Source organism: Pyricularia oryzae, chromosome 7 (assembly GCF_000002495.2).
Source record: "Pyricularia oryzae 70-15 chromosome 7, whole genome shotgun sequence".
Classification (NCBI taxonomy): domain Eukaryota; kingdom Fungi; phylum Ascomycota; class Sordariomycetes; order Magnaporthales; family Pyriculariaceae; genus Pyricularia; species Pyricularia oryzae.
Window position 1 is genome coordinate 203,492 of NC_017854.1, and position 13,278 is coordinate 216,769.

Here is a 13,278-nt window from a genome sequence, read left to right on the forward strand (position 1 = left end):
TTATCTTGCTTTGTTTGCTGTCGAGGACAGATCAATTCGCTTCGCTTCCGAACCCTTTGGTCGAGGTTGCTTCTCCAAAGTACCACAGGGGTTTTTTTTTTTTTTTGTATGGGTTTTTTGTGTAGGAGGCGCAATCCATGTCCCAAAACGGGACGCGAACCACACCCTGGCTGGGTTTTTTCCGTTGGGCGGCATCCATCGATGGCGCACTGGTACCATTATGCTCTCTGTTGCTTCTGGGATTCACTATTTTGCAGCCTCAATTGTGGCTACTCGCCTTGGTTTGTCTTGTCCTCGGTTGGGGTTCTTTTATTGTTTCTTGTTTTGTCTTGGAATTCTTTTGCTTAACCATGGCGAGCGGTCTTGTCCATGTTCTTGTCTTTCGTTACGACCTTCTTTTTTCGCTTTTCATTTTTGTTTGACTGTTATTCACATAGCTCTTCTTAGTAATTTTTTTTATTTGTCCTTCCTCCACAAGGTAAGTCATGATGGTTCGTCTACGGCTGTCATTCTTTGAGCTTTTGCTCCTCGCCGCATTGACCGTCCTCTGCCAAGCCCAGTGGCGAGGTGATCGAAGCAACGACAAGTCGAGGCATTATTGTAGGCTATGGAGGCATGCCAGTAAGGAGATCTTGTTTTTTTCGGAGACGTGATATTTCTCCTTGGTGGTTTGGCTAACGGGTGATTTCACTTCACTGCAGGTGTGGTGGCTGGGTCAAAGATCTATATCGATGGAGGAAACGCACTCATGCCCTCGGAAGGAGACAGGGAGAGAGAAGGAGGGTCCAAGTCTAATAGTTCAGCTCCTTCGAGGTGGTACAGAGGCACAAGTGAGTCGGATGAACAAAGCCGAGATGGGGATAAAAACACTTACACGCCGGTCAGACAACAACCTCCTCGTTTTGGACGTGGGCAAAAACTTTACCATCGAAGACCCGCGACTGTTCAAGCAGATCCGCAAGACCGACCCAAACGTCCCGAGGGCACTCAACGAGCACGCCCTGTGGTACTCCAAGACTCTGAACAAGATCTACCAGCTTGGCGGTTATGCCTCTTCGATTGGTGACAGGGGCCGGGACCCAGCCCCCCTGCCAGAAGTGCCATCCGCCGGCATCTGGGAGTTTGACATAGTTTCTGAGAGGTGGACCAAGGCGGACGACGGGTTCGACAAGCGCAACACCGGCGACAAGATCGAACGGCAAGGATCAGCCTCTTACTGTGACGCGCCGTCACTCGGGGTGAGCTTTTCGTTTGAAGGTTACGTCCAGCAGAGGTCCGACAAGGACTATGCCAGCTATGCCCCGTCCACGGATGTCAAGTGTTGGTGCTCCTCTCTCTGTTTCTGTTGAATCAGTGTGCCGTGCAGTTTTGTTGACCGTTATATCGCTCTCGATAGACATCAGCGGTATGCTAGCGCTGGACACCAGCGAAGGCCTCGAGAAGCCGCGGCTGACAAACATCTCCACGCCGAGGTCCCTGGATGGCGACAAGACGCACTTTGGCCCGCGCATGAACGGCGGCATGGTGCACATTCCAGTGGGAGACAAGGGCATCCTGGTGCAGATAGGCGGACACACCACCGAGGACTATCCGCAATATGGACACAAGCTGTCTTCTGGAGCAAACGCCAGGAACAAAAACGTAAGTGCCTTAGCTACCTTGACTAAAACCCCACGCGTGGTTTGGCCGGTCACTTTCGGCCTCATACTCGCATATACTCACACAAAAAGCCTCAGATCGATCTTTCCTTTGTCGACATCTATGACATCAGCAGCGGCTTCTGGTTCCACCAGCAGACGTTTGGCATCCCCGACATCCCCAGCGGGCGCTCCGACTTTTGCCTGGTCGCCGTGTCGGCCCCCGACGGCTCCTCGCACAACATCTACATGGTATCCGGGATGGACAACCCCGAGGACCGCTCCACCAAGTCCGAAATCTGGGTCCTCACCCTCCCCAGCTTCAACTGGGTGCTGATCGAAGACAAGGCCCAGTCCATCTACGGCCACACCTGCCACGTCGTGGGCGACAACCTCGTCGTCATCGGCGGCATGGATTCGACGCGCGGCGGCGGCGGCAGGGGCGGCGAGCTGCAGGTGTGCGACGGCAGCATGATGGCCAGCGTCTTCTCGCTGCGCACCAACACGTACGTGGACGACTACGACGTCGCCGGCGCCACCCGCACGCCCCAGGTGCCCGTCAAGGTGGTCGAGGCCGTGGGCGGCAGCGCGACCGGCGGCGCGCACGTGAGGAGCCCCCGCATCTGGAGCGACACGTACCTGCAGTACGTCTTCAACCCGCAGCTCAGCCGGCCCGAGTACAAGGCGGCCTACAAGAACGCCGACGGCAGCGACCCGCCGGGCGACAAGGTCGGCGGGGCCTCGCCGATGGAGGAGCAGGGCAAGAAGCGCGCCATCGTCGGCGTGGTGGTCGGGGCTGTGTTTGGCGGCATGCTGCTGATCGCCCTGGTCGCCGGCACCATCGTTTTCCTCCGCCGTAAGAAGCGCAAGGAGCAGGAGAACAAGGATGCCGACGACAGCGAGGGCCAGAAGCTGGACGACCTGCACCACCAGCAACAGCAGCACCACGAGGCCGAGCTGCCGGCCTACAGCAGCGACAAGAACAGGCTCGTCGAGCTGGCGGCGCCGCCACCGCCCAGCGAGGTCGAGGGCTCACCGGGCCACATCCTGGCGGGGGACATGTCGAGGCCGAACACGGCGCGGACGGGGTACGGCAGCGTCGACTCGGCCTTCCTCAGCCCGCAGAGCGTCGCGGTGGCACAGGACGGACTGTCTGGCACAGGAGGCGGCGACATGGTGGTGAGCGCCATGACGTCCGACAATGGCAGTTGGCGACCGATCGGCGGCGAGAGCCCTCCGCCCCTACCGGAAAAGAGTCTGGCGCTGCAGAGGGAAATCTCCAAGCCACAGTCGGTCGCGTCTTCGGTGAGGAGTAAGAAGAGTGCAATGAAGAGCCGCCGGTTTTTGTGATGGAAAGAGCGACGCGTTCAAAACATTGGGTAAAAAAAGAAAACGCCTAGAGCGATGAAAACGAAAAAAGTCTGCCTACCTTACTGTGCCGCGGTGCCGGTTTTTAATTCTCATATAGCTTAGCTTGAGCATCTTAAGAAAGATGCCTCACAAGTACGTACGTACCTAGGTAACCGTAATGTCAACTGAATGCCTGCTCAATTTGCATTTAATGTCGCCGCGTCAAGTGGAAGAGGCGCAGGGTTCCACGCATGGATTCTGACCCGCCCCCTGATGCCATCAATTGGCTCAATCGGACTCGGCTTGTCGGTTGCTACTTGGGGGCTGTTCGTTGTTACATGTACTGCAGACCCTTGCTGGTTCGGCATGGACATTCACTGCTGCCTATATTCAGGGACTCGCCGCAGGTACGTACAAGACAAAGACCACTATTATCCGATACAAAACCCACCTTGTCAGCTACCTAAGCATTGGACGCTTCGGACTTTATTTTTTGCTCAATTCTGTATCTTATGAAAGAGCAACCAAGTTCGGAGTAACAGACGCCGAAAGCTAATGTTTCCGATCGAAACGGGGACCGACAGTGGATTACAACAACTTCGACCAGTCGCCCATAAGGAATGGTGCGCAAGGGAAATAAAAAAGTGCGGACGGGGTGCAAGACATGCAAGTGAGTTTGGTCAGGCTAGGCGTGGGCGGCATTACAAAACAAGCTTTACATCCCGTTGCAGCCGGCCTATAAAGTAATCACTTACCAAGCGTAGTTACTGACCAGGCTCAAAGAATTCGCAAGGTCAAATGTGGTGAGGAAAAGCCCGCATGCAGGAGATGCACGGATACGGGGAGAACCTGCGGAACCCGGAGATTTTTTATCCAACCCCCATCGCTCCCGTCGGACATGCCAGGGTGCCACCACACCATGGCCGCATGCTAGTGTTGCCATGCGAGGCAGGATCGGCAAATCGACAGCGCAGCATACTGCCGATGATGCGGATGCTGCCGTCTAGTTTCCCTGGTCTGGAAGGCAGCCAAGGCCGGGCCCTGCAGTTCTTTGGCAGCGTGGTCGCGCCCGCCCTCTCCAAAGGCAGCAAAGATGACTTTTGGAGGAGGACTGTTCTGCAGATGGCCAGCACCCAACCGGCAGTGCGCCACGCCTTGACGGCCATCAGCACCGTGTTTGAGGAGTCCGTCGTGCGCGACCCGTCTCACATAACCCCCGCCACGTCAACAATAGGCCAGAACCCACTGGCCACGGCCGAGTACAACAAGGCGATCCGGCACATGATGAAATGCACCGACGACCAGCTCGCCGTAGTGGTGTGCATAATATTCGTCAGCCTCGAGATCCTCCAGCAGAACCGGCTCGCGGCCGTCGACCACTGTCGCCACGGCGTGCTCATCATGAACAACACCCAGACGATGAGCCCCTGCGTGCGCGACAAGATCCTGCCCACGCTGCGCCGCTTGGCAGTGTTTCCCTACTTCTTCGGCAGCGTACCCGACTCCTTCCCGGCCCTGTCTGACGCTTTCCACCCGATGGAGCGGTTCCACGTCCTGGATGATGCCGTGGCCAGCATGGAATACTGGACATCCCGCGCGATCCGCCTCATCCGCAGAGCCGACCCGTACCGCATCCCTCGGGGCTGCGACGACGGCCTTCCAGAGGACGACTACATCGACCCGTACCGCGGTGGGCCCCTGAGCGGCACCCCGATACCCGACGACATGCGGGCGGAGCAGCGGGTGGTCCTGGGGCTGATGCGTCGCTGGCAGAATGGCATGCACGAATATCTGTCCATGGTCGCTGCCGCAGCGTCGACCATCGACCCGGAGGATTCGTGGAAGTCGTGCTTGCTGCGGATGCGGTGTTTGATCCTGCAGGTGTGGCTGACGGTGAATTACCTACCGGACGAGGGTCAGATGGCGTTCGATCGGCACATGGGCTCGTTTCGCGAGATTGTAGCTCTCGGCTACGAGATGCGCGCGAGTCGACAGGCCTCGGCAGCGCAGCATCGGCCATCCGATTCCCCAACTGAGACGCCACCTCGCAGGTCCGAAGCCGGCACCAGCGCAGCCACAGCCCAGTTCAGTTTCGCGTCCGACATGGGCGCGCTGCCGATCCTGTTCTTCGCGACGGTGAGGTGTCGCGACCTGGAACTCAGGCTGCGGGCGCTGGCGCTGCTGTGGGAGCTGTCCACCGCGCGCGAGGGCCTGTTCCGCGTCGATCGCATGGCGCACACCGCGCGGAGGTGCGTGGAGCTGGAGCACGGCGTGGATCTGGCGCGATGGCGGTGGCGCGACGGCGGGGGTGACGATCCTCTGCGTGAGTTTCGAAACGTCGCCTTCGGGGATAACCCGGCCGCGTGGTCCCACGACCCACTCGAGGCGGTGCCAGAAGGAATGAGGCTGTGGGATGCCGTCGATCCAGTCCTGATGAAGGCGGTTCTTCGGAGAGGCGAAAATGGACTTGCCAAGGAGCAGGCTCCTGCAAGAGGCAGGACGGTCAGGTTTATTCGATATCGTGACGGAAAGCTACAGAGATGGGAGGAGAAGCTATCTATTAATGAATAGGCACGGCTTTCTTTCTCTTACGCCGTGGGTCTAGAGTGATAAAACCGTTGTACACAAAGAAGAGTCTCACATGCGACCCACGGCTTACAAAGTAACATCTAGGCAGAAGACGTACCTGCTGGAGGGTTGTGGAGTTTGTCTTGCATACTTATTCCCACCATACTTGAGTTTTCCGCAAGCACCAATCTTTGTTAGTATAGTGGTTAGTATGCAAGCTTGTCACGCTTGAGACCCGGGTTCAATTCCCGGACAGAGAGATGCTTTCCTTTTTGATCTTTCCTTTTGTCAGATCAAAGGGTTTGAACTCAACTTGTAGGCATGATCTCCAAAATGTCTTTTTTACTTTAATTATTTTCCTCTTGCCGAAAAATCATTGTCCCACGCAATTTTTTTCTTTGTTTCCCTCTGCAGTCAATGTACGAAGGAAAAATACAGTTATCCACGAATACTGCCAGGCTCTCAAATGCACCTATTGGCGAATAAACTCCAGCTGCACCCATACAACTAACGCTGATTCCACCTCCGCCGTTTCCAAAATTACTAGTCTAGCATGCATCACTTGTTACTCTTGAATATAAGTTCTTAGTCGTTTAACATGGTCTCATTTCTAATATAGTATGGAAGTATCCCAATGCTGGAGATATTCCACCTAATATTACGTTATCTCTTCCAATTATTTGGCAGACGCTCCCTTGCCCTGACCGACGTTGGGTCCCCGGCTGAGACCCTGCGAGCTGCCACCGCTGGCGTTCATGCCCTCGATGGCCATGCCCTTCTCTCCCTCGGGCATAGCAGCGGCCTTGTTGGACCTGTCGACGTTGCTTCCCTGTACAAATGGTCAGTGGCTTGTTCATGGCTGCTTGCCTGCTGGCTCGCCTATTCGAATCTCTCATAATGCACTTACAGGCTGGTCTACACCGTGGGCAATCTCAGGCTTGTCCTCGACATCGTTGTGAGCCCTGCCGGATCCGTCGCGAGGCATTTTGATGATGTGGTTGGCTTGGTGATAGGTAGGTGGTTTTGGTATTGACGGCTGGTCTGATCGGTTGCAGGCTATCTCGACTTGCAGCTAGCTTTATTTGATGTCAATTTGATGTCTTTCTGATCCTCTCTACCTAGCAGACATCTCGACGTCTTCTTCTTTTATACAAGTCGATGGGTCTCTGATTATAGTTTGACGTCATTGACTTGTTATTCATCGCCAAGGATGAACGTCATTTCTGGGGCTCTGTGTCGGACGAAAAGCCGTCAAAAGGCCCAATGTTCTCCACATTACAGCTTGAGATGTGCTCGATCGCGATCTGTCGAGCAGCTTGGAAGTGAAAAATGGTCGCGGTAGTACCTAGGTGTACTGTACTGGTACCAAGGAGGAACGAGCAGCAAGCCTGGGGTGGAGTTGTAGCTTAAATTGCCCTACCGCAGCTTAAAGTACAAGTAGTAATGCAACAGCAATACTTATGTCAACCTGGTTTCTTCAATCTGTAACCTTTCCGTGGCCAACCCGACTCGACGAGGCAGCCCAATACTGGAAATGACCGGCATCTCAAATTGCCCAGTAGACATCCACTGTCGCGCTTTCGACATTGTTCGCCCAACCTTGAAACCTTGTTTTTGCCCACAGGGTCACGGTGTCTCCTAGCTTGAGATTCCTCACAAACTCTCCAGTGCCGGATGCTCTGCCGCGGCCCATCTTCTCAAGCTCATCAGCCTCTGCGGACTTGGGGTCGATATTGTCCGTGGCACGCCACTCGACGACGTGTGTGATGTATTCGTTGTGTGCCGTCATGTTGCATTGCACCTTGTCATCGGCTGGATTGAGGGGAAAGTCGAAATGGGTGCGTTCTCCGTCGCAGTTAACCTCAGGCCTGATCGATCGTAAAGCGCATAGGGATATTTCAGGTCGTGGCCTCGAAGATGATCCGGAACCTTGGGCTTGCGTCTGGTCTTGTGCTGGCTGGTCGGTTGTATCTGGGCAATGGTCACCGCCTAGCAAAGTCAGCGTGTGTCGATCAGTCGCATACGCCGAAACAGACATACAACACTCACAGTCACCACTTGCATCTACCCTCTCCAGCCCAGCCTCAAACCAAGTCCAGGATCCATGATACGTGCCATGATCTCGCGAATCTCCACCCCAACCCTGATCTCTGCTCTTGATGGTGAAGACCACCTTCCTGCACGGATGTTGCACCAGCGGAACGGGTGACCCGATCCACTTTTGAAATTGCTCGACCGGGTGTTCGTCCGAAAGCCGCAGCATCTTGACTGGCTCCCTGGTGTACCTCTCCGGATCCGAGTGGGGCACCCCCAGAAAGCCGACCGGCGGCGTGCGGAGCAAGAAGTTGTTCTCGTCCGGGCGGGTGCCGAACCTGTTTGGCCGACTCGGCCGCTCGACGTGCGTCCTCGTGTGCGGCCAGTACTCTGCAAAATCCACCACCAGATCGACCACCTCTATCGGGAGCTTCACGCCCTTGGCCAACATGGCCTTGGTGACCAGCACGTCGAGCGCGCTGGGCTGGAAGTGTGCCGGTCGGGAGGTGGAGCTGCCCATATCGTCTGACTCCGTTACTGGATCGTCGGTGCTGTTGGCGGTTGGCTGGCTCGCTTCGGGGGTGGCGTCGGTGTCGTCTGTGGGGATGACGGGAGGAGGACCCCGAGCGGGGAAGGGGTGGCGTAGAATGGGAAGGGGAAATTGAGGACGGTTGTCCATTCTGGGTTGAGTGGAGGGGTAGGTTTCGTTTAGTCGGGAGTTTTTTTTTTCTTTGGTAGTTCCGTAGTAGTATGCGGTCGGGTATTTAGTCGGGTAGGGCGCGAAGAAAGTATCAGGAGCTATAGCTAACGCTGAAGTTAAAATCGAGGGTGCGATAATGAACTTTGTATTATTACCAATATGGGAGGCCTCGTCATAAAGTTCGATTGCATCCCAAGTACGACAAGGCAACAAGGGCTGGCCAGCAAACTAACTTATGCTGATGACGTATGCGTTGGGGGTCGGCAATGGAACGACCAGCGACCTGTTGTGGCGAAAACTAGACCTACAATAGCAGCTGGTTTGTGCTTGGTGGCTTGGGTCAAAGCTCGTGCGATTGCAATGAATGCGGGTTGGATGAATAAAAAACCAGGCGCAATAAACCCCGACCGGCGGACACGCTAACGACGGCATGGTACCTGCGACAGCCCTACGCTAGGATCCGTTGTAGAATTCAATGTCACATTTATCAACGTCCCGCAACTTCTGCAACAACAACAACAACCTCATCTGGTCTGGTACAATTGAGGTAAAGATAAAAAAGACATTAAAAGCAGTACGTATAAGGAAATAGTCTTGTGCGAACCGCACGTCGCCTGTCGTCCATTTCGTGGTATCGAGCTCCCTCCAAGATGCTCCGGATATCATCCGCTCCCCTTCCAGTCTAGTGAGAGTGGACGGCTGACTTCCCGATTACTCTCCACCAAACCCTTCGGCCCTTTTCCATCTCTAGTGATTTTCTTTTTCTTTGTATCGCCCTTGCTTAGTCGCAGCAGCAGAACAGGCATTCCAGACAGCACTCGCACGACTCTCCACACAGCCAACAACAGCAGAGGGTTGCCAAGCTGACGAGAAAAAGATTGTTAGCCGCCTGCAAACATTGGGAACGATTCGATCTGTAAACTCACCATCCGTAGAGGCAACCACGGTCCTTCTTCTCCTCCTGTGGCGGGGGAGCCTGCTGCTGGGGAGGATAGTAGCCCATCTGCAACGTGCAATATTCGAGTCAGTAAAAGTCGGTCGAGGTGCGATTTGCGCATCGATTTCAAGCCGACGCAGAACGTACGGGCTGAGGAGGAGGGTAGTATCCTCCCTGAGGGGGAGGAGGTCCCTGAGGGTAGCCGGCGGGAGGCGGCGGCGAGCCGTAAGGCATCCTATTCACAAAACGGACATGTTAGAATTTGGTCATTGGCGGTCGCACAAGCGTCGCCATGGTCGTCAGGCTGCGGATCGAGGAAACAAACGTACTGCTGAGGAGGAGGGTACTGAGACATGGCGGCGAATTAGGTGACAAAAGGTCGATATCAAAAGTTCAATGTGCGGCGCGAGCGACAAGAAAGGAATGTGTGAGAAGGCTGAAGGTGTCGATTGAAAAAAAAATTGCTAGGTGAGAAAATATCCAGGGTATTTGGGCGTGATCGGAGTCTTCAAAGAAAACATTCCCCGGCACAAGGATCCGGAACACGCGAGGAAAAAATGTAAGGGGACACCTGGGGTCAGGGGTCCCAGCGCCTTGCAATGAGGATTGTCGAGCGAATGTTGATCCAGTCAGAATTCCCACTGTGGGGCAGCCAGTTAAATTAACCTTGAGATACAGTGCTACGCTCCAGATATAGAACAGTCCCACCCAACGGAAATTGACACTCTGGGCAAATTTGAGTCGCAACTGCTGTTGGCCGCGTCAGCGCGAGTCCACCTTGGCCATCTTGGCTGAGGACCTTGGCTGAGGGGCTGATCCAATCAGTAAGAGCCCATGGGTTTGAACATGCAGGGCATCCAGCGCCTGTCGACGCCAGTGACTGGGGGGATGGCTGAAGGAGAAAGATGTGGTCGGCGTCAACGCCAGGCGCAGCCATAAAAGTCTCTGAGGCGAGTTTACCAGCGTTGCAGGGCGGAATAAACAAGCATTGGCTGGCAAGGTAGTATACGTTGTACGGAACATTATATCATATACTATACGGAGTATGATGTTTTGTCGGGTTGTCGGGAAATTTCCCAAACGGTGGTAGTTTACCGGTCGCATGAATGGTTTCGAACGACAAGGCATCTGGACCATCGATCAAACCGCCCTAGACTTGTTAGCTCACAGGGAGGTGGAGCTCAATTGGGCAGTTGGAAAAGGGCACAATGATTAATCCATGTGATCAATTCGATTGGCCGGTAGCAATGCCACATCGGTAGACAATTACTGTAGACACAGCCCGCCGAGACTTTGTTGTACGCGGCCTAGGCGGCCTCTCGGCGATGCTTCCTGGTGTCCGCGGCCGATCCCGTCCAATCGTCGTCGTCGAGGCGCAGCAGTCTGCCAACTCACCTTTCCCACGTGAAGGGTCCTCATTGTCTGCGTTGACGATCCCGTTCCGCCATTTCACGGATTTTGCCGTATTTTACCTAGCTGGTCTTGCTGGTAAAAAGTTAGGTCGGTATCAATTTCGTCTACATAGTTCTCACAAGCGCTTTGCACTCCCGAAACCCTGTTTTGAATTTGCATAACATTGCACCTCCAATCTTTCCAGTACCTCTTTGCCCTCCTCTTTCCAGTACCTCTTTGCCCTCTCGTTACAGTACGCCTATAGTATGCGGACAGTGACAGTGAAGCTCCGGCTCCACGTGATCGGTCTCACGTGACAGTGTTTTTCCACTATGGCTCCCGACGATTGACCGATCTTCCCCACACGTGCTCAGGCGCTAAGAATCGTGAGCCGGATTCAATAATACCAACTTTGAAGAATTTGATATTTTGACATTATCATAGACCTTCGGCTTCCAATTACAACTGCCTATAATGGCACATGCTCACCGTTAAGTAGCCAACATCTGCTCCTTCAATCGCTGCTGGAAATCTACTGCACAGTATCTCTAGCCCTATGTTGTTTCCGCGGTGAAACAAAACGGTGATGTCAGCGGCCCGTGCACTCATCATCTGAACTTTTCACTCGCCCCCGTCGTTTTAAACAACCTAGCAACACACCGTGGGGGTCCAAATTTCTTCTTCTCCCTTCTCTTAGAACCTGAATCGTTCTCAATATCATAAGCCACATCCACACCTTGAATCTTTGTGCAGAAACCGCGGCAATGACCGACACACCGCAAACAGTCGCGGGCCCCGACTCCAAGGGAGCTACGGTTCTCGAGCGGCATCTGGATCCCGGATATGAGTATACTTTTGATCCTGCAACTCCAACAGCCGATGGCGCTGGCAGTTCTTCCAACTCTTTCCGGGATACGCCAGAGTCGTCACTAAGGTTGCAGGGTGGTGACATTCACCGTGACCTCTACAAAATTGCTGCCAAGAGCAAGCGCCAACAGTTGCACAAGCGAGCTGCAACCTTTTCTAACACTCACGAACATGCGCCATTAATTGTTCCAGACCTTGAGCATGATGACCTTCCTATACAGGAACAGATGGCGCCTGGAGGCCTGCGGCGTCAATTCCTGCAAAGGCAGGCCAGAAACGTCAGCTATATTGCGGAGCCGGTGACGAGGAACTTTATATCCTTCCTTGAGCTGTATGGCAACTTTGCCGGTGAAGATCTCGAAGAGTCGGATGACGAGGACGATATTGCCGTCGTGGAAGAAGACGAGGAAGAGCAGGGCGAACGTCGACCGCTTCTTGGGAGAAGGCAGAGCTCCAAGCGACTCAGGCAGCAGGGTGATGCTTCCAACATGAAGTCGTTCTTCACTCTATTGAAGGCTTTCGTTGGTACCGGTATCATGTTCCTGCCCAAGGCCTTCAAGAACGGTGGTATGCTCTTCTCCGCAATCACTCTGATTGTTGTCTCTGCCGTCACCATGATTTGTTTTGAAATGCTTCTCGCATGCAGGAAGAAGTACGGAGGAGGTGGATACGGAGATCTTGGTCAGATTATTGTCGGCAAGAGGTTACGTCAGCTCATTCTCATATCGATCACCCTTTCGCAACTCGGCTTCGTGTGCGCAGGTCTCATTTTCACCGCAGAGAACCTGGCATCCTTCTTTGACGCCGTCACGCCCGACTCCAAGCCTCTGGGTACGAATGCTCTTATCGGCGTTCAGCTTGTAGTCTTGATACCCTTGGCCTTCATCCGCAACATCTCGAAGCTTGGTCCGGCTGCTCTCCTTGCGGATATCTTCATCCTGATTGGCCTTACCTACATTTACTGGTTCGACATTTCATGGATCAGCAAGAATGGGGGCTTCCATTCCAGCATTGAGCTCTTCAATCCTCGCGACTGGACCATGACCATCGGCTCTGCTATCTTCACCTTTGAAGGCATTGGCCTGATCTTGCCTATCCAGTCAAGTATGAAACAGCCCGAGCACTTTAGCAAGCTGCTTTTGACTGTCATGGTCATCATCACAGTTGTCTTTACTTCAGTGGGCGTGCTGTGCTACGGTACGTTTGGAGAGAATGTATCCGTCGAAGTCATCACCAACTTCCCGCAGTCCAGCAAGCTTGTCAATGCCGTCCAGTTTCTTTACGCCATGGCCGTCTTGGTGGGCACACCGGTGCAGCTCTTCCCCGCCATGCGTACGATCGAGCTCAAGATCTTTGGTCGCGCTTCCGGTAGGAGGGACAGCCTCACCAAGTGGAAGAAGAACGCTTTTAGGACTGTGCTGGTGGTCTTTTCAGGCGTGGTTGCTGCTTTCGGCGCAAACGATCTCGATAAGTTCGTCGCTCTTATTGGCAGCTTTGCTTGCGTGCCGCTGGTTTACATCTACCCGGCTTACCTGCACTACATCGGCGTTGCTGAGCGCCCGTGGGTCAAGGCAGGCGATATTGCTATGATGGTTGTGGGACTGGTTGCCATGGTTTACACCACCATCATTACAATTGCCAGGTGGGCGGAGACATAAGCAGTTACAGGAGTTATCAGTCACTGCTGCTGTTATTTTGTGGAATTTGCATAACAAGATGTGTCAGTATACTACCAGCACATCCATGGGGGATAAAAAGTAAGATAATTGTGCATAAACGGGACCTAGGTGGCG

At 54.2% G+C, this 13,278-nt stretch overlaps 7 protein-coding genes and 1 non-coding gene across 8 annotated transcripts; 4 read left to right on the forward strand and 4 right to left on the reverse strand.

Moving 5' to 3' along the window:
* Window positions 1-596: 596 nt before the first annotated feature.
* Window positions 597-2,953, forward strand: MGG_10298 (uncharacterized protein; the record flags this gene model as incomplete). The annotated part of the gene is made up of 6 exons (XM_003720489.1): window positions 597-621; window positions 702-830; window positions 886-1,320; window positions 1,397-1,641; window positions 1,737-2,816; window positions 2,894-2,953. Exons 2-6 carry the CDS (start codon window positions 749-751, stop codon window positions 2,951-2,953), a joined length of 1,902 nt encoding a protein of 633 aa, XP_003720537.1. The 5' UTR covers window positions 597-621; window positions 702-748.
* Window positions 2,954-3,699: 746 nt separating this feature from the next.
* On the forward strand, window positions 3,700-5,750 carry MGG_10297 (uncharacterized protein). The gene has a single exon (XM_003720490.1). The coding sequence runs from the start codon at window positions 3,807-3,809 to the stop codon at window positions 5,556-5,558; it is 1,752 nt and encodes a 583-aa protein (XP_003720538.1). The 5' UTR covers window positions 3,700-3,806; the 3' UTR covers window positions 5,559-5,750.
* On the forward strand, window positions 5,744-5,815 carry MGG_20292. Its single transcript has one exon. It is a non-coding gene; the product is annotated as a tRNA-Asp (tRNA).
* A 266-nt stretch (window positions 5,816-6,081) lies between these two features.
* MGG_17860 (uncharacterized protein) lies at window positions 6,082-6,749 on the reverse strand. Its single transcript, XM_003720491.1, has 2 exons — window positions 6,463-6,749; window positions 6,082-6,384 (listed from the first exon to the last, which is right to left on the reverse strand). Exons 1-2 carry the CDS (start codon window positions 6,538-6,540, stop codon window positions 6,232-6,234), a joined length of 231 nt encoding a protein of 76 aa, XP_003720539.1. The 5' UTR covers window positions 6,541-6,749; the 3' UTR covers window positions 6,082-6,231.
* Window positions 6,676-8,901, reverse strand: MGG_17861 (uncharacterized protein). The gene is made up of 2 exons (XM_003720492.1): window positions 7,605-8,901; window positions 6,676-7,544 (listed from the first exon to the last, which is right to left on the reverse strand). The coding sequence occupies exons 1-2, from the start codon at window positions 8,266-8,268 to the stop codon at window positions 7,102-7,104; spliced, it is 1,107 nt and encodes a 368-aa protein (XP_003720540.1). The 5' UTR covers window positions 8,269-8,901; the 3' UTR covers window positions 6,676-7,101.
* Window positions 8,902-9,025: 124 nt separating this feature from the next.
* On the reverse strand, window positions 9,026-9,581 carry MGG_17862 (uncharacterized protein; the record flags this gene model as incomplete). The annotated part of the gene is made up of 4 exons (XM_003720493.1): window positions 9,026-9,152; window positions 9,216-9,292; window positions 9,374-9,461; window positions 9,556-9,581. 4 exons carry the CDS (start codon window positions 9,579-9,581, stop codon window positions 9,071-9,073), a joined length of 273 nt encoding a protein of 90 aa, XP_003720541.1. The 3' UTR covers window positions 9,026-9,070.
* A 466-nt stretch (window positions 9,582-10,047) lies between these two features.
* MGG_17863 (uncharacterized protein) lies at window positions 10,048-10,645 on the reverse strand (the record flags this gene model as incomplete). The annotated part of the gene is made up of 3 exons (XM_003720494.1): window positions 10,048-10,118; window positions 10,322-10,376; window positions 10,622-10,645. The coding sequence occupies 3 exons, from the start codon at window positions 10,643-10,645 to the stop codon at window positions 10,048-10,050; spliced, it is 150 nt and encodes a 49-aa protein (XP_003720542.1).
* Window positions 10,646-11,325: 680 nt separating this feature from the next.
* MGG_14203 (amino acid transporter) lies at window positions 11,326-13,143 on the forward strand (the record flags this gene model as incomplete). Its single annotated transcript, XM_003720495.1, has 1 exon — window positions 11,326-13,143. The coding sequence occupies exon 1, from the start codon at window positions 11,383-11,385 to the stop codon at window positions 13,141-13,143; it is 1,761 nt and encodes a 586-aa protein (XP_003720543.1). The 5' UTR covers window positions 11,326-11,382.
* Between the last annotated feature and the right edge of the window lie 135 nt (window positions 13,144-13,278).

Excerpts from the sequence above, each read along its gene's own strand:
- MGG_10297 (XM_003720490.1), top strand. The coding sequence starts at position 3,807 with ATGCAGGAGATGCACGGATACGGGGAGAACCTGCGGAACCCGGAGATT.
- MGG_17860 (XM_003720491.1), bottom strand. The coding sequence starts at position 6,540 with ATGCCTCGCGACGGATCCGGCAGGGCTCACAACGATGTCGAGGACAAG. Across the intron at positions 6,385-6,462 it reads CCCACGGTGTAGACCAGCCT|GGAAGCAACGTCGACAGGTC; the intron begins GTAAGTGCATTA and ends CCATTTGTACAG.
- MGG_17861 (XM_003720492.1), bottom strand. The coding sequence starts at position 8,268 with ATGGACAACCGTCCTCAATTTCCCCTTCCCATTCTACGCCACCCCTTC. Across the intron at positions 7,545-7,604 it reads GGTAGATGCAAGTGGTGACT|GCGGTGACCATTGCCCAGAT; the intron begins GTGAGTGTTGTA and ends TGACTTTGCTAG.